Source organism: Pimephales promelas, chromosome 24 (assembly GCF_988280905.1).
Source record: "Pimephales promelas chromosome 24, fPimPro1.hap1.1, whole genome shotgun sequence".
NCBI lineage: Eukaryota > Metazoa > Chordata > Actinopteri > Cypriniformes > Leuciscidae > Pimephales > Pimephales promelas.
The window spans coordinates 11,652,576-11,679,418 of record NC_142792.1 but is presented as its reverse complement, the minus strand read 5'-3'; the positions used below and the strand labels follow the sequence as shown (position 1 = coordinate 11,679,418).

Here is a 26,843-nt window from a genome sequence, read left to right as displayed (position 1 = left end):
TGTCACCACTCGATGATACAAAAGAGCTTGATAGAGACTAGCGTTGTCACTGCCATAACAATATAGACACTATTCAAAAGTTTGAGGTCAGTAAGACTTTTACTTCGATTAAAGTTTCATTCAGCAAGGACGCATTAATCGGCGTCAACATTGATAAGAAAAGCACCAAATCAGCACATTCGAATGATTTCGAACGATCATGTGACACTATATACTGGTGTAATGATGCTAAAAATTCAGCTTTGAAAATGCAGAAATACCCGTGATATTATATTAGATGTTTGACCAGTGCAACCATTTTGTTGTAAAGGGCTCATGAAAGCATGACTCGAACAGAGAAAAAATAAATAAACCATATAGAGAGAACAATACTAACGTTACCCTCATTCACCAATTCAATACATTACTTTCTTCATCTCTTCAATCAGCAAACAGTTGTTAACTACAGTTAACTGATGTTAACTACCACATTTTTCATACATTTTAAGGGGGGCTTTCAGTGCCCATTGTCAGACTAAATTCAGTCACAACCTTGAGTAGCGTCCAACCCTGGTTCTCCACGTGCTCCCCTCTTGAACGCTTGCCCATAAAATCTCCAGGTCTTACAGCTCGTTGCCTTGTCAATACCACAGACAAAGGGGGAAACACACGAGCCAGCCTCACGTTCAGGGCACAAGACTATCTAGTTGAAATCCTTGCCCAAATTTGGGCTGTTTACGGTACCGCGGTAGAAACGTGTGGGCGCTCTTATCAGGGTCTTGTCAAGCTTGGTAGAAGAAAACAGGACTGTCTGACTAACTTTCTGCGGCTAATATAGTTTGGGTCAACCAAGCTTCTTCTAGTCGACTAACGGTTAGTCGGCAGCCTTATTAACATGATACAAAATGCGTTTAATCTGGAGACCTTTCATGGGCACCCAAATACAGCTCACTGCCTTATGTCATTCCCAGCCCTGTCCCCTTAAGGCAAGCAAGCATTCCCTCTGGCCTCAAAACACACCATGTTTATTATAAGCCTAACCCAGCAATTCCCACAGCCCAACAATGGCAATCCCTTAATGGCTGTAATTGTTCAGGCCTGACAGGTGTGAGAGTTCGTGACCACATCAGTGAATGCAGAGCTGGACTTTAAACTACAAGACAAGGGAAATTACTCTCCAAAGAAAATGACTCGTTGGAGTCTTGGAGCACTTGTGTAAAAAATATCAGTGTAAATTCCTTTCCAAAAATGCACAGGGTAGCTGTAAGAATGTCATCAGAGTGTAATGAAGACATATTCGGTATATGGGACAGACATGAAGTCTGTTTTTCACTTGACTGTTCGGCTATACGTATAGGAGACATTTGGGAGCTAGTAACAATTAGTAACAATAGCAAGGACTGCATCCAAATCGCACATCACAGATGCTCGCGGACCGACAAGTACAAGTACAGAGACCACAGACATGACTCAATAGTAAACGAGTGGTCACATCTCGGTTCAAAAGAGTTTGACAGCGCTGGACGAAAGCATGGATTAGAAACAGACGTGGAGATACAGCAGATATATTATGTCTCATACATTTTTATTCTTTAAACACAAGTAATTTTGTCTTGTTTGCATTAATTCTTTGTAAGCAACAAAGATACAGAAAGTTATCTTAAGGAGGAATCTTACACTGGTTCAAACTAGGCTATTGTTCTGTATATACTGGATTTGTGTTGTTGAAGTACTTGAATATTGACAATTCAGCAAAATGCCTGAACTATATGTAATATTAATGATGCTGGTCTAAACAACTTTGGTCATAAGCAGAACTCTGCAGCCGACAGCCATGTTGCTGACGGTAAAGAAGAAAATTGCAGAACTACCGAGATGAGTGACGTTCAATTGAACCCAAAAGCATTCCTGTCCAAAATGTCAACAATAGACCACTTAAGCTGCTCTTAAGGAACAAGTGGTGAACTTCAATAGACAAAAGTACCACAAATACATCCAAACAGCTGCTGATCTGTCTTGTAACCAAATTTGTCAGCGCCATGCTGTGTAGGATCTGGTCTGTGACGCACTGCTAAAAATAGAGGGTTTCAGCCCTGCACATGCCAAGTCTTGGTTTTACTCTTACAGTCGAAGGCACATTGACAGATATGAGTAATTCTGTTTTGACGGTACTGCATCTCACTTCTTGCAGATAGACCTATGCATGCAGAATTCAATACGCCGTTAAGTGAAAACTGACCCAGCAGCCAAAAGAGAAATTTATATCCTGCTGAGCAAGAGTTTAATTAGAGGTAGGATCAGTGTACAAACTACCTACCTTTTTGTAGACTTTCAAAGATTGACCAGACATACGAGACCACAGTAAAGCTGGAGGCCGTTTTATCCACATTTTCATTTCTGAGATGACTACAAATGCTTGATTCTGGACTCAAATCAACAAGGATGCAGGCTTACAGAAATAACAGCAAGACATATTCATCCTCTTATCTTCATTCAGAAATGGTTATTATGGATACTTATTGTAAAAAAATTAGAGCTGGAGTATTTAGCTTAAAACAAGTCAATATCATACACTGATGAGTAAAAAAAATGCATGAGCATCTTTTTTTCTGGGGATAACAGATAGGTTCACCCAAAAATGAGGTGAATTAAAAAGGTCATTATTTAATTTAGACTTTCATTTGTTTGTTTGTATAGAAACAATGACCAATGCAAATACATTGAGCTAATGAAATATTGTAAACGGAAGGTCAACCGTACTTGTTGTGTTGCTTGATGTGCAAGAACAAACCTCATTGGCCAGTGAGCTTTCCTTTTGTGCGTCAAGAACCTACAGTTGAACTGCCACTGACCAAATATGATGTGCTCTATGATTGTGTGTTTATAAGTGCATAAATAAAAGCCTAAATTCAATCTGTTGATTTAAGATTAGCTCAGATTATGTCTCTTAAGAAGATTTGGATTTGCTCCATTCATGTGGATTTATTTTTTACGATGTCTTTATGAACTCGTTGAAGCATCCTTTTTTGGTAGAAAAGACTTTCAATGGAGGGATAGAAATCTCTCTGGTTTCATTAAAAATATATTCATTTGTGTTTCGAAGATGAACAAAAGTCTTTCAGGTTTGGAACAAGGTTGGAGGGCAAGTTATAAATGAACTAGCCCTTTAAAATTAGAGATGCTTTTAAAAATAATCCATTTTAACATGCACAATAACCTCAATATTTTTTAGCTATTATATGGTCAACAAAAAAATAAGCATCTGATCACCCAGCCCAAGTTTGCAGACCTGAGCACTTCGTCTTCATCGTTATGTACAATAATAATAAAACTGGATGTGGACAATGATGTGGACACATGGACAATATAATCTAGTCTGATTTTTTACTGTTTTTCAAAAAATTGAGTTAGCAAATCTGAAACAGGACATCAGGGAATTTCCCATCAGAAGAGAAGAGACATTATGCACCCATTTCCCATAAGGCATTCTTCAACATGAATTCCTGAACTTTGCAAACACAAAGTTTTCAACCAATTTGAGAAAGTTCTCTCAAATCAGGCCCACGCCGATTAACACAAACGCATTAGGTTTGCAACCAATCGATTTTATAAGGGTTACACGGTGTGGAACTGATTCCACACTGTGTAACCCTTATAAAATCACTTATTCAACTGAAAGTGAAAGTCCATTCCACCAAACATCGGCCTGCGAGAGCAAGGAAATAATTGGCTGCTGAAGAGCCACATAATGGGCCAAAAGGAGGAAGTGATGCCTCTATAGCACTGTACCATAATGAAATCTGATCTTACACAGACCTCAAACTTCTACAAGACCGACCAAATGCAATGTCAGTAAGTTAAAAATGAAGTGTGTAATATGCAGAGACAGCTAAAAGGAAACCATTAGTAGGATGATTCCCAGAAGTTTAAACACTGTGGCACTACCAAAACATCACTCTTCTTCGTTTCTTTGAGCATCATGACAAGCCTGACCCGGTTATATCGGCTTGTCCAATGGCGTAAGTTCAAGGATCAATGGAGAATAATGAAAGTGATTTGGGACACATGTCTTTAAAAAAAAAAAAAAGGATATATTTTTTAAATTCTCTTCGGTGAAACTACAAACAAGATAAATGAATACAGGTACAATACATATATTTAAAATGAATTAATAAAATATTTATTTAGATAAATTATTCTTGCAATTCTGTTTGGTGACACTAGAGGAAAGATTAATTAATAAATAAACAATTAGAATACATTCATAAATAAAACATAGTATTTTATAGTTAATGACTATTTATATTTATTTTCGAATTATTTAATTAATATTATTTATATAAATTATTTTTGAAATTTGGTTGGTGACATTATAAAAATTAAATAAATAAAATTAAAAGGAAAATAAAGAATACTAAAAAAAAGGAAGGAAGGAAGTACTAAACCTCAACATGGCCCTATTCATTATTAATAATATCCTTATGTTACACACTATGGTAACAACTAGAGCAGATTACAGAGAAGCATCACAACACTTTAGTTTTAAACCATGGACATGAGATGAAGCTAGGGACATGACAAACCCCCAACAAAAGTGCCACACGAGATAACCTTCTCCTACAGTGAACCCTTGCATCTCCTCAAACACGTCATTCAATTTGGACAAGACCAACAGCGCTGATTACAGAGTGTTATCTATAGGTTAACTTAATAAAGACACAATAAAGGTTAAACATGGCTCAGATTACAGCTGAAACATTACAATGCCCATCAGATGCGCCAGTCTAATCCTAACACAACACATTGAGAGCTCTAGCTATGCTGGGAGAGACAGGCAAATCCGCAGATCTGAAACATACAACTGACGATCATGCGAAGATGAAGCCCTGCTTGTTTCCATGGAAATGGGGCTAAAAGTGGAGAAGAAAAAAAGACAAGAGTTTGGTCACGTTGGCCCTTTGTAACTAACATAAATAAATAAAAGACGGGAATTCATTTAAAACACACCAGGGTTGTTCAGGCAGCCCCTGGAGACAGACTTGGCCGAGGGGAAGATGAAAAGAAAGTCTTACAGCTGAGGGCCAGAGGGGGTCCGACTTCTTTTGGAAGAGCGGCGGTTGTGTTTGAGCTCTTCAGTTCGGCTTAACCAGCGCAATTCTCATGGCCCTTTATGGACAAACTCTGAACACATGATTACGGACCCCTGAACATGGGGTAAAAGTCTATCTGAACCAGCTGATAATGTCTCTCCTTAATAGGTTAAAACCAAGAGGAAAGCCCTCTACTGTTGTGTAGCAACTGCTGCCAAATAGTAAAACACTGTATGAATGGTCACTAAAGAAATCTTGGGTGAGTCTCACAAATTACGATTATTAAATACATTTAGCCTTTTGTTTGCGCAAATTTCCCAAGCAAAATTCCTAAAAGCTAATTTATTGAGCCCACTCCTAATATTTGTTGATCAAATAACGTAAGCCTGCATCGGGCATCTATGGAATGGTTTATTGTTTACTCGGACTACTTCTGTCAAATTAACCAAATAAAGTCATGAGAAGGTAACAACAAGGCTATAAACAGACAGAGAGGGAAAAGGCTACACCATTTATAATCAAATCACAACTACAATTAACTCTATATCAACCATTGCAAGACAAACCAGATGCATGGTCAAATAATTACCCATCGCTTGCAGTTCAGAAAAGGGACACTGGGCTTTTTCCATACTTTAAAAGGAACTGTGAATTCAATCCACCAGAGTAGAGAGGAGTACAGCCTCCCCCGTGCGCGCGTGCGTGTGTATGTGCGTGTGTGCTGTGCGTACACACAGGGGCCGGTGACTGTGTGTGTGAAGCAGCAGCAAACCCATTATGAGTGATTATCTCCCAAGTCATCACACAAAGCGTTTGGATCTAACTATAGCAGCACTTCACTTCAAGGGGAGAAGACACTTGAAGCCCCCTCCCATCTCACTTCCTCTAGTAGCCCCTGTAGACTCTCAGCTGAAAAATCGGGACACTTTCTCAATCCTGTAGTTTTTCCACCATTACTCCATTGGCAAACAACAATCAAATTTGAATAGAAAACATACTAAACAAGGTCATTTATTAATGGAAAAGAAAGACCTGATGTACCATGAAGACATATTTATCAGTTAACAACAATTTATGAGTATTTATCCTAGTCCAACCAGACCATTTATAGAAATCCAGCAAAGGGCGGAACAATAAGGGCGGCCCGATAACCCCGTGTCAGAGTGAACAACGCTCAGGACAGTAGACGGATCTTGCCCGATCAGGCCACAAAAGTTTAGCGTTTGCACGTGTTTAAGCTTCACCAATTTAAATATTCAAGTACATGAAGATGCGGAAGAGAAGTAAATTCAAAGTAAAAAACTTGCTGTGCGTGAGAAGTTCACTCATATATGAAGGACGTGCCAAGAAAGCCGTGCCTCAGACAGGACGCAAATACTGAATTACAAATACTGAAAGCACTGGGCTAGTAGAGAAAATCCTTAGCGTTGAGCCATGCACAGTTATTGACATTCAAGTCATAACAATGAGCACATTAAGATATGACCATCCATGTACACTTACCAACACTTAAGTACGTTGAGTGTTTTTACATGCCCACTCTTATACACATATTACGATTGACAGCGAATGCGTCATGTATAATGTAATCTAATGCCAATGTAATATAATGTAATTTCAAATCAAACTTTAAATCAACACCTAAAAGCAAATGTAATTTAAATTCAAGGATGATAATCTTCACTAATAATCAGTTTTTTTTGTTTTGCTCATTCAACATCTGTCAGAGACGTAACTTACGCACTTTTATTTATTGCATCAAAAAGCATTCGTTGGGGAGACAAAGGTGTAAAAACAAAGTGCAAAGCATGTGTTCAATTATAAGCATTTTAAAGAAGGCTGCCATGTCAAAGAGCTTGAGAAGTTAAATGCTCTTGAGGTGTTTTCCACAGTTCATAGCTTAAAATTGTACCATTATATTCTTATCAGTAAATGTTATAAACAACTCAAAGTCAGGAAGACCTTTGCAATAGCTAATACTATTCACAAAGGGATTCTGTATTACACTTCTACATTTAGAGCGAGCATGCGTGTGTTAACAAAAGGCAAAAAAGCTGCCAAATTTCTTGGAGTTCGAGAATGTTTTTCTTTCAAAGTAAACATTTACCTCATATAAAAAAAAAAATTATATAATAATTTATATAAGTTGCATATCACAACTTATCATCAAGTGTATCATTGTTGATAGAGCACAGAATATCTGAAAAGGTGTGCTGCTCCACTGTCTGAGAAATGTCTGCAGCTGGCAAAGCCATCAAGCCCAGAAGCGAGAGGTGGTGTGTGAGAGCCAACCGTCCTTGGCATTCCCCCGTTTAAGCGGACAACTATGTACCCTTCAAATTCAAATTGCACTTACTCCAGTCCTTTGATTCAATGGGGAACTCATCAAATGGGTCAGGGAAAGTTCCGGATAACACTTTAGTTTAGGGTCCACATCAATTCTCACTACCAACTAGTTTCGTATTAGCATGCATATTACTAGGATATTTATTAGCACTAAAGCACATATTAATGCCTTATTCCGCATGACCATATTCTACAACCCTTAATCCTACCCAAAACGTAAGGAATAATTGACGACAGGCCGTTGAATTATTAGAAAACAATGCACACCCGAGGTGGTAATGCGGTCACGACGCGAAGCGGAGCACCTTAAGTGTGCATTATTTTTCTAATAATTCAATGGCCTGAAGTCAATTATTCCACTTATACTACAGATACCACGCCTCAAAACATTGTTCAGATTAGGGCTGGGCAACGATTAATCGCATCCAAAATAAACGTTTGTGCTTACATAATATAGGTGTGTGTATAATTATTTTGTATATATAAATACACACACAAGCATGTTTATATTTAAGAAATATTTGCATGTATATAATTTATATATATTTATACACAATTACTATTATGTGTATAAATAAATATTTGATATATTAAGAACACATTTTTCTTAAATACATGCACGCGTGTGTATTTATATATACAAAATAATTATACACACACATATATTATGTAAACCAAACTTTTATTTTGGATGCGACTAATCGCTGCCCAGCCCTAGTTCAGATGGTGCATTTTAAGACGTTTGTCAAGTTTTTGTCATTAAAACACTCTTGTGTGCAGGACTAATTTCTTACGCATCTAATCTCATGCCTCCGTTGCTTTCCAAAACCAAATTTTAGAGGTAGTAACGGAGGTTTGAGCCACTGATAGCAGACTAATGAATGATGGGGGACACACTTACAACTCGCTGAAATATTCGAAGACCGACTGTTTCCATCGACTGTAGCAGGTCTTAAACACCAACTGAGAACACAGACTGAACGCGCTGAACACGCGTTTAGGCATGATCAGTCATAAGTATCAAATTACACTCATAACTGACCTTAGTAGGCCTAAGTGTGTCCCGGCTTTATGCAGTTATTAATGCAGTTAGAGAGAGGAAGAGACAGAGATGTTGAAATAATGAGAGAAAAGCATGTGCGCCAATATTATTATTTATTTATTAATTAAATTCGTTTTAATTTATTCGTTCATTCTTGTTTTCTATAATTGAGAGTAGATAACCCAATAAATGAAACAAGTATGCCTATCAATAATTATTTATTTGTTATATTATCTGGAATAATTAGAATTTCCGTTATTATAGGTAACTACGCGCAGTGATATGGAACTGTAATGCGGTCAAACCTGCCTGAAACTACTTTAGCCGTGCGTTTCCCTGAAAATAATTGCACACCTTTAGAACGTTCTCAACCAATCAGAATCAAGCATTCAACAGACCTGTAGTATAACTAAACTTAACAATCTTCCTAACTATTAATAAGCAGTGATTAGGACTTTGAGGCAAACCTTGCAGTTAATAGTTAGTTAATAGCGAGAATTCAACCCTAATCTAAAGTGTGACCAAGTTCAGCAACAGGTTAAGTCACAAATAGAGGATTTTGGGGAATGTTTACCCAGACAGGAAAATAATATGGTCATGACCTTTAAACCACTTGCACTTTTATGATATTTTTGTTGGCAGTCCCTGGTCATTATATGCTTTGATTATTTGGAAAACAGCAGCTTGGAGAGACTTCATAATATCTTAGTAGACTCAACAGAAAAAGTAAACCACAAAGCATTAGACAAAGTAAATGGTTTTATGTGGTGACAGACAGCCAGGCAAACAGTATTCTCTACCTGAAAAAAAATATATATATATTTTCCCAAAAACTTCTGACATTTAGCCAGGCAACACAACAATATGGTTATATAATGAACAACAAAAGATATGTTAATTCACAGGTTTAAGGCTCATCTGTAGCTCTAGTACTTAAGTAGAGCGCAACATAATTTGCTTAGCAAGGTTCTTTTTACAAACAGCAAAAAGGCTTCAGCTGGTAGCCAAGTTAGCTTTAGACTTTAAAGCAAATAGTTCTGCAAACCATATGCAAACTTTCTTTTCATGGGTTCTTATATCTTTAAAACATGACGTTCTGGCTATAGCCATCATGAAACTGACTATCTCATTCTAAATGTTTATTACCGAGCAGAACACATGATAACCTCTGGAGTATCTTTAACCAAACCCAAACAGTCCATCAATGGGCTGGTTCAAAACGAAAAAATATCACATATGCGACCAAATAAAAAAATAAAAAAACGTAATGTTGCCTTCTTTTATGAGCCAACACTAGCTCATGCAATAACAAAAGATAGGGAATACAGTCTAAGGTCAGATAACGCACATGTTTTCTTTAAAGGGAAATCCAATTCACTCCCTTATAAAGCAACAGCAATGATACAACGCTGCCTCTCCCGGATGAAACGGCGACCCTCTCCCACCCCAGCCGGCTCGCTTTCTCCTGCTGCAGAGGCCACCTAGCGAGGCTGCAGTCGGGACCAGCTCTATCATACCACTGGAGAAATTCCCAGATAGGTAACAGCACAGCTCTGAGCTCTGAGCCAGCCAGAGCCCCGCCTCCTCTTTCTACATCACCAACGCACCAGCACACAACCACTTCCACAAAAGGAATTCCTTCTTTGCCGTGTTAGTGTGTGTGTAGAAAGAGAAAGCAGCAGCACACAGAAAGAGAGTTTCATGTGCACCTAAAACAGAAAATAATATCTGGCAAAAGGGAGATGGTCATATTTGACTGAATTCAAAAGAAAAAAATACATTATGTATTTGTATATTGGATATTTAATTGTGTAATATCAATATCATTTTAATACAAATTTGCAGTCTTAACACTAACGTAAAGAGATACAGCTGCTGTAAGCTAGGTCTTTAAACGTGCAGGTGTTGATGTGCAAAACAATGTAACAACAGCTGTGTGTTCGTCCATGACAATGACTACGTTTACATGCAGCCAATAACCCGTTCAAAATCGGGATATTAGCAACAACCCGGTCGCGAACGGCCATGTAAATACCGGCAAAAACCCGAATATGCTCATTTCACGGATTTTAAAAACCGGGATATTATACCTGGGGTACCCCTTTTCTTACCCGAATTTTTGGTCATGTAAACGCGTATCGGCATATCCCCATAGTGATTTGTGTTCTGAGCATGTTCTTCTATCATGTTCTATTCGCAAGGAATCTTGGTCTTTTGAGTAGAGAAACTTCTCGGCGCATACAAAAATCCACGTGCAGTATACCGGAAGTAAACATGGCGAGACCAGGCGAGACACAGCACAGCATACTTTTGGAGCGAGCTCAGTAACATTACCAGCATCAAAGCGCAAACAAAGGCGATTGCTATCTGCCCCAAACTATTCATTATCTGTGTGCTGCTGTTGTAGTCTTTTTATACAGGAAGAAGAATCGGAAATGACGCATATTGCGTTTTAAGGTTGTCCGCACGTCGCCATTTACATCGGAATATTGCAATTCGCTTCTTTACGTCCGCAGAGTCCATTTGAAACACTACCTCATAGCGATTGCCGCTGCTTACTAATGGATGCCGTACGGATGTAAGCCCAAGTAGACGAGAATAAGCATGACGTCACATTTTGTGAATTTTCACGCCAATTCGGACTCGACTCGTCCACAGACAATTGAGCATACAGGCTGATAGAGGCAACCGTGGTGGACAGTCAAGCTGTCATTCTTTCTATTACCTTATAGTTGGCTCATAAATGTACAAATTTAGACTCTATCTTAAAGATTTTTTTAAGTAAAAACCTACACATAGCCCCTTTAAAAACATAATTTAAAAACCAATTTAAACCAATTTAAAAATTGTTTACTAATTCCTGTAACGAGAATTGGGTGTTTAGGGTGAAATATGATGAGCATATTGTTGACAGGTTATGTGAGATTCACTGTGAGAGGGAAATAGGACAAAAAAGCTATTGCTCTACTGTAGGAGGCCATAGAAAGGGGTACAGCTGGACTTGAGGGGGGGAGAGCGCAAAAGCCTTACTTTGCCTCGCCAGCCGCTGACGGCCATATATGGCCCTGGGATTCCCATGGAAAAAGAGACAGCATGGTAGAGGTAGAGGGAAATTAAGGAAGAGATTGTATACGTTGCACTTCAGCTTACACCCAGCAGCCAAAACAATACCAGCCGGCAAGAGCCATGTGTGCTTCTTTGGGTTGTGGCCATAGTTGGTGGCTGGTATTACGTCTAAACTGCTAGGGTGAACAGTACATTTGTATAATGCAGCCCCTGTCTTGGCATTTAGTCTATGGAAGAAAAAAGGAGACAATTTGCAACTGTGACATTTCTCTGGAAGTGTCAAGGGCCGTTCACACAGACAGTGGTTCAGGGTGTTTACACACTATTGGGAAAGCTCAAACAAAGCCTGCGACACTGAGGAATAGGTACAATCTGTTTGGGTATGAATGGGAAATTGGGAACCCTATAAATGAACAGCTTCTTTCATAGCAATATTCTTATATTAATAAATTAAATTACTGAAGTTTGTGCGGTTGTGCTGCTGATTTTGAGCAAGTGGTAGATGAAGTGAGCTAAAATAAACTCTGTCGTTCTCATTAAGACAACTCTTTGCATTCGTGTGTGCAAAAACTGTACCTTAGTTAGAGCTTGTTAATGGGTCAGATTCAGCACTTCCAAAAGGTACACCTTTGTTACTTGTATATTAAGTACCTAAACATACTAAGAAACTTTGAGTGTACTGTCCCAATGAAAGCTAAAGGTACATTTCTTTTGGTGGCATTAACTAGTTGCCCCATGTGTGTGTGCTGGAGAACTCCCTCAAAAATTCCATATCTATTATCACAGGAAACCTAGCAAAAGTGGCTTCAATAATGGGTGGCCGCAACAATGCAGTTTGGATGTGTATGGTTATTATGGGTCTGGTCAAGTTTGAGGGCTTGTAGCAGTGTCAGCACCTATGATCTGTCATGCTCCAGGGAGCTGCTTAATTACACGTCCCTGAAAGACGAGGGTTAAGAGACGCTGAGAGCCAGCTGACTGTGTGTCTTCATCCACAGACGGAGCTACTGCCGATGACAGGACATAGATAACTGGAAGGAAGGAGGCTATGAAACAGAGAGCAAGAGAATGAACATTTTGAATGTTTAATGGAGATTCAGAATTCTTCAAGGGGGAATAGTGAAAACTTTGGGAAACGTGGTAGTTCGGGGAGAGTGGGTGATCATTTTGCATGTGTTGTTGATCATTTGACATGTGAGGACATGAATACATAGGGTACCGTATTTTCCACACTATAAGGCGCACCGCATAGCTAACACAATAAACACATGGTCGCATATGGCTGCGTTTTCAGTTAATTCCTATGGAAAAACGCTTGCTCTATTGCATTTTAGTTTTAGTTTCAATTTAGCGCTAATTCGGGACAGATTGCTTGAATGGTTAGTTCATTAGCCTATTATTCTTAATGAAAATCACAACAACAAAATTTGCTTAAATTGGCGGTCAGTCAGTCAGTCAGCTCCTCACTCTCGTGACGAATGAAATCTGTTGCTGCTGATCTGTGCTGCGATTCTCGTTTGGCTCCACGATTTATTAACCAGACACGTTCAGTTTAATAGTTCTGTTCTCTAACTGAAGAACTAAATGATTTTATATACATCTTATGATTTTATTGCCACGGTGGGCAAGTGATGTAACAGTATAGCTTCTGAACACCGGTTACACCGACTATACGCCTTATTCACGGCAGCGCCATCTTTGATTTTTAATGAGAATGAAAGCGAGGCTGTGAGGGATAGACTTCTATCTCTTCAATGGGCTGTATTGTTATTTAATGCGTTTTCGGCCTATTCTGCTCATGAAACACTGGAAAAATATCTTTCCAAGAAATGTCAGTTGACAAAAAACTCCCGACAATGTAAGCTGTGGAAAATTGTAAGTAATCTAGGAGCTTTATTCAGCTTTTTACAGCGGATGCCATTGGAAACACGGTAAGTCTATCCCTCACAGCCTCACTTTCATACCCGTCATGGCGCTGCTCTGAATAAGGTCTATAGCAGCAAGCCTAGTGCGTAGGTGTAAAGATGATGCAAGTCTGGCCCAAAAGTTTACAGGCATGCAAAGGAGGGTGATTTACAGCCAGCTATAGGGGTGGATGAAGATCACTTTTGACGCCTTGGTGAGGAAATGAAAAAATAAACACTTACTTCCTGTTTCACTGACAAAAGGTTTTTTTCAACACCCTTTTCCACTCACACAACTGAATGCCCCCCTCCACCCATTACTGTCTGATAAACCCATACTCAAACAAACGGCAAGAAGAACACTCCTAATAAATACACACAAACAAGAAAGAAAAGCTCAGGAAAAGGTCAGAAGCAGACATGGCTGTACCATTGCAATTTTTGATTCAAGTGTATAAATTTGTGTAGCTGCATGTTTTCCCTCGTTCACTTGCATTTCCTCATCTCCAATCTGTGTAAAACCCAAACAAGTATTCTGACATCTGGTGACTGCAAGCTACAAGCTCTAAACATTTGATTGGCTCCATCTGGACAAGAGTGCGATTCACGATCACATCAGCCCGCATGACGTTACACGCCCACACGCACTGACAGTCATTAGTAAATTGCCAAGACGCTGACCACTGCTGACGTTCCTCCGTTGTGATTCAACTATCGGTGGTTATAATTAAACACTCGTACCGTGATTGCATGCCCACCTACATGAGGGTGACCGACTCATAACAATCAGTTTTAAGTAAGGGACACACATTTTGACTGCATAGCTCTGAACATTATTTAATGGTGTGTGAAAGTAAAATGGCATGGTCAAGGTGAAATAGCAAGATCAAGGTGTTGCCGTGTTAGTCATTGTGGCTTCTCATTTTCTGTTTTTGTCCCCGTCATGCTATTTACATCAATGTAAAAATAAACAAAATGTAACATCATGTTTTTTTTTGTGGGAAATATGTAAAAGAATAATGCAACTTCTCAAAAAGGGTTCTATCATGCTGACATTGTGCAAAACCATTCTCTGAGAAATAGCAACAGTTCATTAGTTTTATAGCACCGCTGCTACAGCACCATCTTTTTGGCAATACTAAAAAGAAAATATTTGCTAAGAGATCTCTAATGGACCAATATTACTGATCTGACACCACGTAAAATCTATATATCATCCTAGAAATATATTGCTGCTTTAAAGAAAATAATCGGTATTGTCAGATGGGTACATTAAATCTTGCGCTAAAGTATGCGAGTAGCCAGAGTGAGAATTATGTCAGATATTGTGTGTTACTGTTTAGGGAGCTTCAATGTGATCTATAAGAATGTGCCTCCATGATGCAATAGAGCAAATTTCATTTGTGAGAGGGCAATAAGCAGCACATCTAAAAGCTGTCGGTATCTCGCTGTTTGAAGTGATGTGTGGCACATCATTAAAGATCTCTGCAAATAGTTAATCTCATTTTTGTAAATACGCCACTCTGATTCGGCTCTTTGAAAGTGTTCCCTCACTTCCCAATATAGCTTGAACTGTTCTATAAACACATTAGAGGGGTAAATTTCAGGTAGAACATTGTTTTTCACAGAAGCGCTTTAATACTCTGATGTTTGGGAGTTTTTTTTTTTTCAAAAAACTGAATAAAAGTAAATCCCAGCAAATAGATTTACAAAATTTATTCCTGAGTGTGAGGATGGGCTGAGAGTAGCAAACCCATTGAAGGTACTAAGGCTGCACAATATATAGAAATAAAATCAATATCGCAATATGGTGATTGTGAAATCACACAGACTGCAATTTAAATAAATAAATAGTGGCACTGCTCATCTACAAAAGCCCAAAGGTTTAACGTATGAAATTGAAGAATTTAAGACTTAATTACATTAGTTTTGTAATATTACAACTGTACTATAAACTTTTGTTTTAAAGGATTAAAAAAAATATTCCAGCTTTTGTAAATGACTTTTATTGCACACCCCAAACAAAAATCACCCCACTGATTGTCTTTCCAATTATATTCAACTTGATCTGGTGAACATTCCTCCATGTCTCCATATTCCAGTAAATAATCGCAAAAGTGAATATCAAAATTCCGTTTTTTCCATTATCGTGCAGCTCTAGAAGGTACTAATGATGTGGAAACCAACAAACGCTCAAAATTGACTAGTTAGTGGGTTGTCTGTATAATTAGGCTGGTTTAGGACTCACCTGACCCAAATCAGATATATTTTTAGGTTCTATGTTAACAGTTAAAACACTAATTAAATCACTGCTGCTAGACAAAAATTGATATAGACAAGTCTTCCATCATGACCTATCCCTATTAGTTAGACTCAGAAATATTCAGTAGCAGCTCCTTTTAGAATTGCCAGAAACAGCCCATGTTGGGCCTTTTACAAACTTGCAGCGGGACCACAGACTTGAATTGAGCTGCAAGCAGTTAAGAATCCATGCATCCTATTTATACACGAGCCCTGCCCTTACAGCTTGGTGAGGGGAAAAGGAAAGAGAGAGAGAGACAGGTATGCAAAGGAAAACGTAAGCTGATATTATTTCACTTGGACCAAGGGCAGAAGACATGCCTCATGTCTGAGGGGAGACCCAAGTGGTTCCTCAGCGATTTCTGAGAACTTCCTGTAGACCAAAACACCAGGACTGTGTCAAAAATCACCCACAAAACCCTTATATAATGATAGAACAGCCATTTTTAGTGGTTTCCAAAACAATAGCGGACATTATAGAGGCCACTTATTCAATCCCATGATGCACCGTTGTTTCATCTGTTGTCTCTGAACATGTTGACTTGACTTTAGTTTTGGTTACATCTAGCCACTCTGTAAGAGTGTTACATCGAATACCCACAATGGCAGAGGATGGTGTCCGCATCCCTTTTACTGCACTCCAAATTCGCTCACTCATTTTCATTCACTCCCTTAAGTTGACTAAATCAGTGGATTGATGTGGGGAATAGTGAATGAGGGTATAGGGTGATTTCAAATACTTTTCCCAAGCAAATACAGTAAAAGCCAGCATTGTGTATAAATTAAATATAGATTAACCTTTATTTAAGTTACAAAAGTTATTCAGTCAGGAGCAGAAACCACATACAACATAGGTAAGTTAAGACACCACATACAACATAGGTAACAAACTATGTTTACGAGGGTCCCTGCCAAGACAATTTTGTCTGAATATGTGGGGTTAAGAAGAGCAAGACGATTTAAAGAGCTCAATTCAGTATTTGCATGCTAACTGAGATGGAAACTTCTGGCCGTGGGCTTCGATGTTTGTTGCGCACACAAAACTTCTCAAACAGCCTGCGATTACTGAATTAAGTGAATATTTAAATTAAAAAGGCTTAAAAAAAACGTGCATGGGATTTACAACAAATATACTCAATGTATTCTTTTGGACAATTTCCAGTTAAAAGTTGCTGAAATAAATCACACAAAACAGCAATCACTAGTGATTCTCTCAAATAAATGGCTCATTACCGTTCATGACTTGGCGTAATCAACATTTAAAACAAAACAGGCTCTTATCAACGCATCAACCAATTAAAAAAGCCAATCAAAGAATTGCACACACACCTGTTGATTGAATGATGCTGGCAATCATGTGTATGAAAGGTTAAGACAGCAATCAGTGTGTGTCTGTGGGCTACAAGGTGGGCTTCAAGCTCTAAAACATTCCTGAAGAATTTTGTGCATCAGCAATACTCGGGTAAACCAGTTTGAACCTGCAGTGACGCTTGTGTGAAATTGTACACCTGCTTCGCCATATAGTCATGAAAACCAACGGCGGACATTCTAGAGTTTGGTGGCAATTAAAGTGTCAATAAATTAACCCAATTAAAATATAATTTAAGAACATTAGCATCTAAACACAGATAATAGCTGGTAATTCAGTGTTCTCCCTTAGAAATGGTCTATGAAAGCATCATTAAATGCAGTAGGTATATATAATTCAAAACACAAAACTCGCGGCATGCGGCGACTCCATGAATAAGTGGTTAAAAACTAGCCTAATCATCTCAAAATGCTTTCATGAGATGAGACACAATTAATGTAAACACAGTCAGTTAGATATTAAGGGATTAAACAGATGTAACAAAACATCTGTGTGTGCATTAGTGTGAGTTAGGCTTACTGTGGTAGTACATCGTGTTCGGCCATACAACGATTACATTACTTGGCCGCCGCCGCCCCCCTGTCGTTTCCAAGAATCATTTTGGAATCAAATTGTGATTGCCAGGATTGGAATCGGATTATTGTGCACCACGTTTTTAAGAAGCAGGGATTGACATGATCGCCAGCAAAAAAGTCAAAACCAAGGCTGGGCTTCACTTTTTCCACTCAACTGCGACACCTAAATGCAATGGAAGACAAGTCAACATGGACAACAACTCAGAGACAACAGATGACACGACACGTTAGCTTTCCTTCTTTAACAGACTTCCTGCACTTGATTATGGGTTCCTTTCAAACATCCAACCGAAAATATCTCAACACCGCCTGCCTGACAGGGCCAAACCTGCTTATTATAAACTGTAAAGCATGAACTGTTGGTGTGCTGGTTGATTTCAATCAAGCAGTAGACAGACTTTGATGACAACACAACCCCATAGTGACGGCCAAGAATCATTTTAGATTCTGCTTAGCATAATACTGCACAGTAAAAAGGGCAACACAATAAACACGTCAATTGAACAGATCGCTAACCTTTCACTAAAACCTTTACCATGCTGATTCATCTTGACAACTCCCACCCACGTCCAGTAAATAATGAATAAATGAGTGACATGCAAATTACACGCCCATTACATATGCACGAGAAGCCTGGTGACGGGACGGACCCCCTTCAGAAACCAATTTAAAAAACAATTGCCATGAATTATTTAAGATAAATATGGCATCATAACATTTGCACTTACTGGACCAGAAAATGCCAAAATGCATGGCCTAACAATTTAATAAACCACCCATTAATGTTAAATTGAATCCATAAATTATTTCATACCTTTAACACAAAACCACTGAGCTGTCTTCAGCTTTAACTCTCTCGTAAAAACCAAAATTCCTTAATTATGGTACCGCCAAAGCACAAGCACAGACATCAGTGTTTGGCTTGAGGCAAAGCATGCTTTTTGCACCAACCAAGAGGAAATAAATTATGGCCCACACACCTAATTTATGTCAGGACTGATTTCTTTTAAGCCTGAGCTCATACACTGACGACAGAGAAAACATGACTCCATCACCCTTTTACATAACATTACTATGACCGTCATCTGCCAAACTGATGGAAAAAATAAAATAAACATTAAAGGAAATAACAATTGAGCCTTAATTCAAATGGTCAAAGACTGTCTACCTTATTTTGCAAGACAAAACATTGTGTCATGGCATGCCATACCAAATTCTACCATAGGAACCAAGTAGAACGTTTACTACAGACATAAAAAGGTTCTGAAAGCTTCTTGCTGTTTGAAAGATATATTACATTTATTACCTTACATTGTTCATTATATGGTATTCTGTAACTGACATTGCTTTATTGGTTTTTCTGCCATATATGTCCCGAAGTCTTCAACACAAGAGTAGAAATTGGAGAGCAGTCAGTGTTTCGACCCGAAAGTGCCCGAAAGGTCTTAGCGGCAACCCGTCGAAATAAAAGTTCGATTTAACTTGACAGAAATATATTACTGTTGTACAGTAGAATTTAGATATGTCCCAATTTAATAATACTATCACTAATCCATCCAAATAAATTATCATCAAAACTTAATTTAAGGAATATTACATTTCTAATAACAGGAATTTCTACCATATTTTAATGTTAACATTAAAGCTCATTGTGCAGCATGTTATTTGAAAAAAAAAAGTTTAATTTCATATGATTAAAATTGATGATGAAACGCTAAAATGTATGTTTTATGCCTTAATTTTATTACCAGAAAAAACACAACACAGAAATAGTGTGAAATAGTTTTTCATAGATTTTTTTTTATAAATGTTGTATAAGTTTAATGAATCATAATACATGATTTTAATTAATTGGACATGCTTTTTGTTTACAAAAAACTGTACACCACAGAGCCGCAACACAGAACGCAGATTCTCTTTACAAGAACCAACTCAAACCATGACAACTCAACCACTTTTATTAACCATAAAGTGAAGGTTTTTTAAAAATCTCTTTCCACTTGAGTTTTATAAAAGGTCACATTTTATTAATGACCACCAATTCAAAATGACTAATAAAATAATAATAATTATTTTATTGTGGTGCTTGTTAATAAATACAACTATTTTACAAATATTTTAAAATAAGAAAACAATGCAATTATACCATTGTTCGTAAAATACATGCAAATAAACAGTGACAATGGTTTCACTGTGAAACCGGAAGCACACACACATACATAATGAAAACCCAAACCTTCCCTATTTGATAATTGCACAAAGCCATATTGCAATACCTAATGTAATTTGCTGTATAGTGCAGCCCTAGTTTTCTACTAGTTTTAACTCCTTTTAGCGAATGGGCAATGAACAGAATCACACCTCCTTGTTTCCCAGGAACGCAGGCTAATTTAAGGTTCATTTAAGTCCAAATTACCTTGGCCTGGTTTTAGATTTCAGGCCCTAATACAAACTATCTCCTGCTCAGATCGGGTGATATGTAGTATCCCACAACACTCCCAGTTAAATCTTTCTTTTATACCATGGTTTTTACAGTTTTAAATGTATTGTTATATCCTGTGGAAATGACAGCCAAGATCCAAAATGAATCACGTGCAGTTGTTTCTTGTGAAGAATAATCTAATTGTGTGTCACCTCATGGAGTTGGGGGGAAAAGGATTAGCTAGGCACACTAAAATTCGAAAAAGCTGGCAAATTTTATGATGGCAATGGCAAATCTTCAAAAAGACTGAAGATGCACAACACAAGTTCTCTTTTGTAGATCCACAATGTTGTTTTGAATCACTTAATTCGCCAATTACAGCAACCCGATAATGACTGGGCTGTCCATGTTGACTCACAACGTAAAGAAAAAAAACTTCTCACAAACAAAGGTTCACAAACAATGCAAAGAATCCTGAGGAGTGTTTCTTTGAGTATCTACACCAGATATCAGCTGACATTCCAACTGGGCGGCTCAAGACACAGCTGGGAATCTAAGGATTCACAATGCATGCTGACATTGCAGAGATTATCACATTGCAGTACTATGAGCGATGACAAGCACGTTAAATAACAGGTCACCCGAACATGAAAATGCTGTCATTATTTACTCACCCTCATGTTGTTACAAACCTTAATACCTTTCTTCCACCAAAAAGGAAAAAAATCTGAATAACTCTGAACCTTCAAAAAGGATAACACTAAATTTGCTAGTTTGAGACCGTAAAAAAGTATGTTTTATACAGTATACATGTGTCGTAGAGGTGGCCGATATGACCAAAATCTTATAACACGACATGAGTCACTTTATTACATAGCCTACATCACCATATAGTCATTTAGTTTACATTAACTCAAGTCAAAATGACTGAGTTCAGACATACTGTTTTTCTCCTACATAGGGAAATAAGCATATTCAGACGCAGGGCAATTATATTTGAGGAAAATATGGACATTTAAGTAGTTATTCGTTGAAAACCAAATTAAGTGAGTTGAACAGATCAATCTGACTCAGTGAGATCAGATTTTTTAACCAGATCAATTGATTTCCTGAAAAGATCAGATTGATTCGCTCACAAATCTGTCTATACTTTTCTCATGAACTCGCCAGGAAGTTCTCGCTTTTTGTTTCGAGTCATAAAGTCATATGTTTTGGAGCTATATGGTCAGTATCAGTAAATGACGATTTTCATTTTTGGCTGAATATGATGACAAAAATAATTAACACCCACTGTACAAGATGTTAAATTTCACTTTAAGTAGCACCATTTCCTTGAGCTTCCCTTCCTGAATGCTGTCACATCAGCTCACAAGTTATCTATCTTCATACCACACCATCTTTATGCATCATCTCTTTACAAGTATTGTTGAACAATAAGACTCATGTGACGAGACAATGTGGTACATCTGTCACAGAATGACAGATTAAAACACAAATGAATGGTAGAGCCCTAATGAGCCCATTAATTATGCCTCATCACGTGCCTCTATTTGTGACACTGAAGAGAAGAGTAAAACAATGTGACTGTTGAGGTGGAGACCATTTTGGCTGGGGGTGTACGAGACAGCTGAGGAATTCTGGGTCTTTCTAATGAGAGACACAGCAGGAATGCAGGCACAGGACGACTGCATGTCTTCACCTAGCCTACCTTCTTACTGAAAAACCCTGACCTCACCGATGATGACAGCACTGCAGACAATGCCACACATGCCGTAAATGACACATCTCGGACTAAAAGGCTTCCACTTCCATATAAGGTCGAACAGACTTTAAGATTATGTGTACGTAAACCATAAATCTGAAAATTATTGAAGTTATGAAACATGCATCCCTGGAAAACATTAAGGAACAGTCTTGCAGACACCAACGCTTTAGGCCTCGGGTGTAATCTGCTGTTTCTTGACTCTATTTGCATACCGCCTCCACAAAGTTGTTGAGCCACTAGATAAATTCAACCATTTTCTTGAACTGGTTAACTGGAATAATTAAATAAATTTCTGCCGACACTCCTATCTGGGAGAATTTCTTTCAAATATGTCCAGATGGATACATGGACCTTTGTAAGAAAATGTTATTAAATCAGAATAAATTTGGTAAAAGGTAGGAAGACCGAATCCATGTTTCACGTGGCGCACTCACAGATTTTTGAGTGAATTGCGCTAAAAAAACGCTGCCTTATCTTCTCTGAAAAGCGTTCCGCACATTCAACTGACAAACCACAATCAAATGAACAAAACCTATTCAGTGACGAAGTTTTCAGTGACACAAAACTCTTGTGCGATGTCCAAACAGCTTAGTTTTGCACACAGCGCGTACACATCAGATTCGCAAAGTAATGACTCATTTGAACCGATTCACTTTAATGAATTGTTAAAACAACTGATCTGTCCAACACTGAACTCACGAGATGTCTGAATAGGTGTTTAACAAATCGCTAACACTTTGTTTACAATAAGATTCCACTTCTACAGCATTTATTATTCCTAGTTAATGTTCATTTCACAATTTACTAATAGCCTATACTACATTGAAATCCAAAGTTGCATTTGTTAACATTAGTTTATGCACTGTGAGGAAACAGGACTAAACAATGAACAGCTGTATTTTTATTAACAAACATTAACAAAGATAAGTAAATCTTTGTTTATGTATTGCTTATGGTTAGTTCATGTTAGTTAGCCTAATAGATTAACTAATGTTAACAAATCAAACCTTACCGTAAAAATAATTTACTCAGAATACAAACACAATTTACACAACTTACCCTTAATAAACTACAGTCTTTTGAGGTCATTTATCTGACAATGTGTAGAAAAAATTTGTGAGGTGCAATTTATTATTAGCAACACACTCGGGAACCATTTGTGTCAATACAAAAATTCTAATTTCTTGATGCAATTGTCAAGTGCTTACAAAAGATGTACATAATTTGCCTGTACACGAAATGCCTGAACAACTAAAAACCAGTGCATCTTTAACAGCAAGATCAACGACAGGGTGTTTAAAAACGAATACCATTCGTTATGAACTCACTGCCTGCTGGTCACATGCTAAAATTCTCCGCTATACCTCACACGTCTACATACATAAACACACACAGCAGCAGACCCAATAGAGGAAGGAGCCTCTCCACTCAGTCATGGTTGGGTCACAAGAGCCGTATCCAAATTCTTTCCTCCCCGTGCCTGAACACCGGCCCAAAAAAAGGCAAGTGCTTTTAAACGCATTCTGTACAGACAACCTCCTGCCGTCACTTACAGACACATCAAACCCAGAAGACTCTTTGCAGGGCAATAGATATTACAGTTTTACAACCTCAAATGCCACCTTTTCCTGTTTAAAATGCAAGACGTTTTACACTGGCACCTAGAACCTTAAGTTCACATATAAAAACTCAGCTTCTTTGTATAACTTTATCAGGACTGCTTTGCAATGTTTTTACCCCTGAACCTGACTGTGATGAACACGTTGATTGTGTCTGTATGCAAAGTTGGATAAAGGGACAGTTCACCCAAAAAATGAAAATGCTGTCATCAATAACTCTCCCTAAAGTTGTTTCAAACCAGTATAAGTTTATTTCTTCTGTTGAGCACAAAAGATGATATTTTGAAGACTTGTCAGCAACCAGACAGTTGTATGCCCAAAGTCAATGTGGTCCATCAACTGTTTGGTTACTGACATTCTTCAAAATATCTTCTTTTGCGCTCATCAGAAGAAAGAAATTCATACATGTTAAAGGAACAAACCTACAGGTTGTTCCTAACCTGTATGAGTAATGATGACAGAATTTTCATCTTTGGGTGAACTATGCCTTCAAGTAGAAATCGCACTAAATTGAGCCTATGGACAGTAACAAGAAAACAGAATCAAATATTTTTATATTATAACTTTCCTAGACACCAAAAACAACTCTATTGGTTAACTGACAGAAAGTACTTTGCTCATATCCCGTAATTCTTGGCAAAAGTCATCAGCGCCTAAAACGGTTCTAAATAGAAAAGCTAAACTAAAGTGACATCTTTCTCGGATGTTTACAGTCAAGCCAAGGAAACTAGCCTACGTCTTAAAGAGACAGTGCACTAAAAAAATCTGTCATTTTTAACTAAATTTTAGCATGTTTCGAAACTTTCTGACTTTCCTTTGAATGTGGAAGGCAAATACGAAGAATTGTAATAAATGACAGTGTAAGTCGCTGCTCATGTTCATTGTGCGATTAAAAGCTGCAATGAAAATGAACGGTGACTTGAGCTGTCATTCCGCCAAAAATCATCTTTTGTTTCACAGAAGTAAGAAAGTCATACGGGTCTGGAAGAACATGAGAGCGAGTCAAGTAACGTTAGCAATTTATTTCTGAGCGAATTATTCGTTTTAAACTGCCTTTTGACTGCTTTTGCGCTCCCTCGCAGTCGTATTTTATATAATTCCATCTCCCGCACAGAAATCATAATGTAGACAGACTTTCTCAACAAATGCCACAATTCCGGTCAATAATCTGTAACGCAACATACGTGTCAACACAGGGAAGCCTCTTTCCAAATACACAGCCGTGCTAACTGGTTGCTAAGCACCTTCTCAGCGTTATTTCAATGGTGACTAGCGGATCAAAACACATTCACGAGTCGGATCAGTACATATATATAAAATAACTTCCATGCACATTCATCCGATGCCTTTATAAACAGATTCAAGTGTCATTGTGCTGTAGATCATCTAACTTACTGTATGCACTGATCTATGAGCTAACATGCTAACCAGAAGCTAACACATACACACACACCCGACAATCACTCAGACAGTCCTCTTCCTGCATTCACACACTCTTTTACACACAAATACGTTTATTCCGGGATCATCTATCCAGCACAGTGCGCGCAAAAAGCAAATATCTGTTTCGATCACAGCCCAATTAGCTTCAGCGGCTACGGGGTTCCGCAAAACGGCCCGACGAAGATCGTGATGATGATGGTGGTGGTATTGGACTGAGTAAACACTGCCAGAGAGCAAGCCGTCCTCATTCACGGATCTGTGCACAACAGCCACCTATGAGACGCTCTTACCTGGTGCAAAGCGGTGAGTCCGTCCACATTAGCGTAGTTGATGTCCGCGCCGCGGTCGAGCATTCGCAGCACCTCCTCCGTATCGCCGCTCGAGCAGGCGGCCAGAAACACGGCGCCATCGTCGAACTTCACCTTCGTCTTCTTCTTCTTCAGGACGGGCGGCTCAAGGTCCGTCTCCGAGCCTATCCAGCGCTTCAACTGTTCGTTCCTTTTCTGCTTGGCGTCCGCCATCTTCATCCCCTCTAGCCTGGCGCTTCTTATCTGTCTCGAATGGAAGATATACTTTATACTGCCACTATCCCAACACAGCGCGCTGGGGCGTGGGAGGGGACGGCACGGGAGAGGGGAGGGGGGTTTAGGCTCACAAACCTGGTTACGCCGAGATATCGCGAGAGCAAGTGACGTCAGCCCAAGATCTGCAGCATAACGTCATCTTCATGGGGGCAGTAAAGAGAAAAAAGACTGTCTAGTATATGCAAATATGTTTAGAGTTGACACAGAACACGGGAAAATCAGATGTTATTGCATAATTATAAAAACATAATAATAATAAAATAAATATACAATTAAATTATAAAAGTAAAGACAAGCAGCACCTGCTGACTTTGTAATAAAATATTTATTATATATCATATATAATAAATGCAATAATAAAATAAAAGCCTGTTAGAGTAATTATAGAGTAAAAAAGGCTATTAGAGAAGGCCTATGTAGTAATATTATTAGTGAAGTTGTCTGCATTATTCGCTGTTGTTGTTTTTTTTTTTTTTAGGCCTATTTTACTCTGGTGGTTTGTATAATAATTAACTATTTTGCAGAATGTACATGTGTAAAATGTTGTTCAGTGTCTTTTATGTTAAATTGTATACATTAAGGAAAAAAAAACATTTTTTGCAATAGAAAATAATAACACATACACATAATGTTTACTCTTTGTGAATTAAACTGTAATCAATTACAGTTGGTTGAATCACAAAAGAACTGTCCTAGTTAATAGTATCTCACTATATGCAAGTGAAATGTACCCAAATATGACTGTTCATCAACTCCCACATTTTAAAATTGAAACACACCTCCATAGATAATAAGTGTGCGTCACTTCTAGTTTAAGCTTTGCTTTTATTTATTATTTTATAGACTCATATTAGAAATTAGAAGGGAAAAATGTTACTCAGCAATGACAAATAAAGTATACAAATACCAATGTGAACATGTGCCCATCAAGTCTTAATATACTGCTTGTTAATAATGTGTAGCCTACATGTGTAGACAGAAAACAATATACGCAGACTCAGTGTTTATTCAGAGGAACTAATTACGTAATAATGTTTGGCCTTCCAAAAATAAAAACATACTGTGATGGTAAAGTGATAGCATTAGATAACAAAACCACTACACTTCTATAAGGTACTGAATAACACACACATACACACACACACACACACACACACACATATTATATATATATATACATTTTTTTATATAATACACACACATATTATGTGAACATACATTTTTAAATATAGATTTGACAGCACTAAATTCAAGCAATAGTTTAACATAAGCTTATATAACATCAGGGAAAATAATAATAATAATATATATTTTATATATTTTATTATCCAATTTGTT

At 38.0% G+C, this 26,843-nt stretch overlaps 1 protein-coding gene across 3 annotated transcripts in view; it reads right to left on the bottom strand.

The window, feature by feature from the left end:
• The window catches only part of ppp1r12a (protein phosphatase 1, regulatory subunit 12A), a 60,507-nt gene extending 34,950 nt beyond the window's left edge, over window positions 1-25,557 (bottom strand). Inside the window, exon 1 of one of the 3 annotated variants that reach the window (XM_039663392.2) lies at window positions 25,212-25,557. In XM_039663392.2, coding sequence (XP_039519326.2) covers window positions 25,212-25,448 — 237 coding nt within the window. In that variant the 5' untranslated portion in view covers window positions 25,449-25,557. The remainder of the gene's footprint in view (window positions 1-25,211) is intronic. The other 2 variants (XM_089127321.1, XM_039663383.2) reach the window with 2 other exon arrangements.
• Between the last annotated feature and the right edge of the window lie 1,286 nt (window positions 25,558-26,843).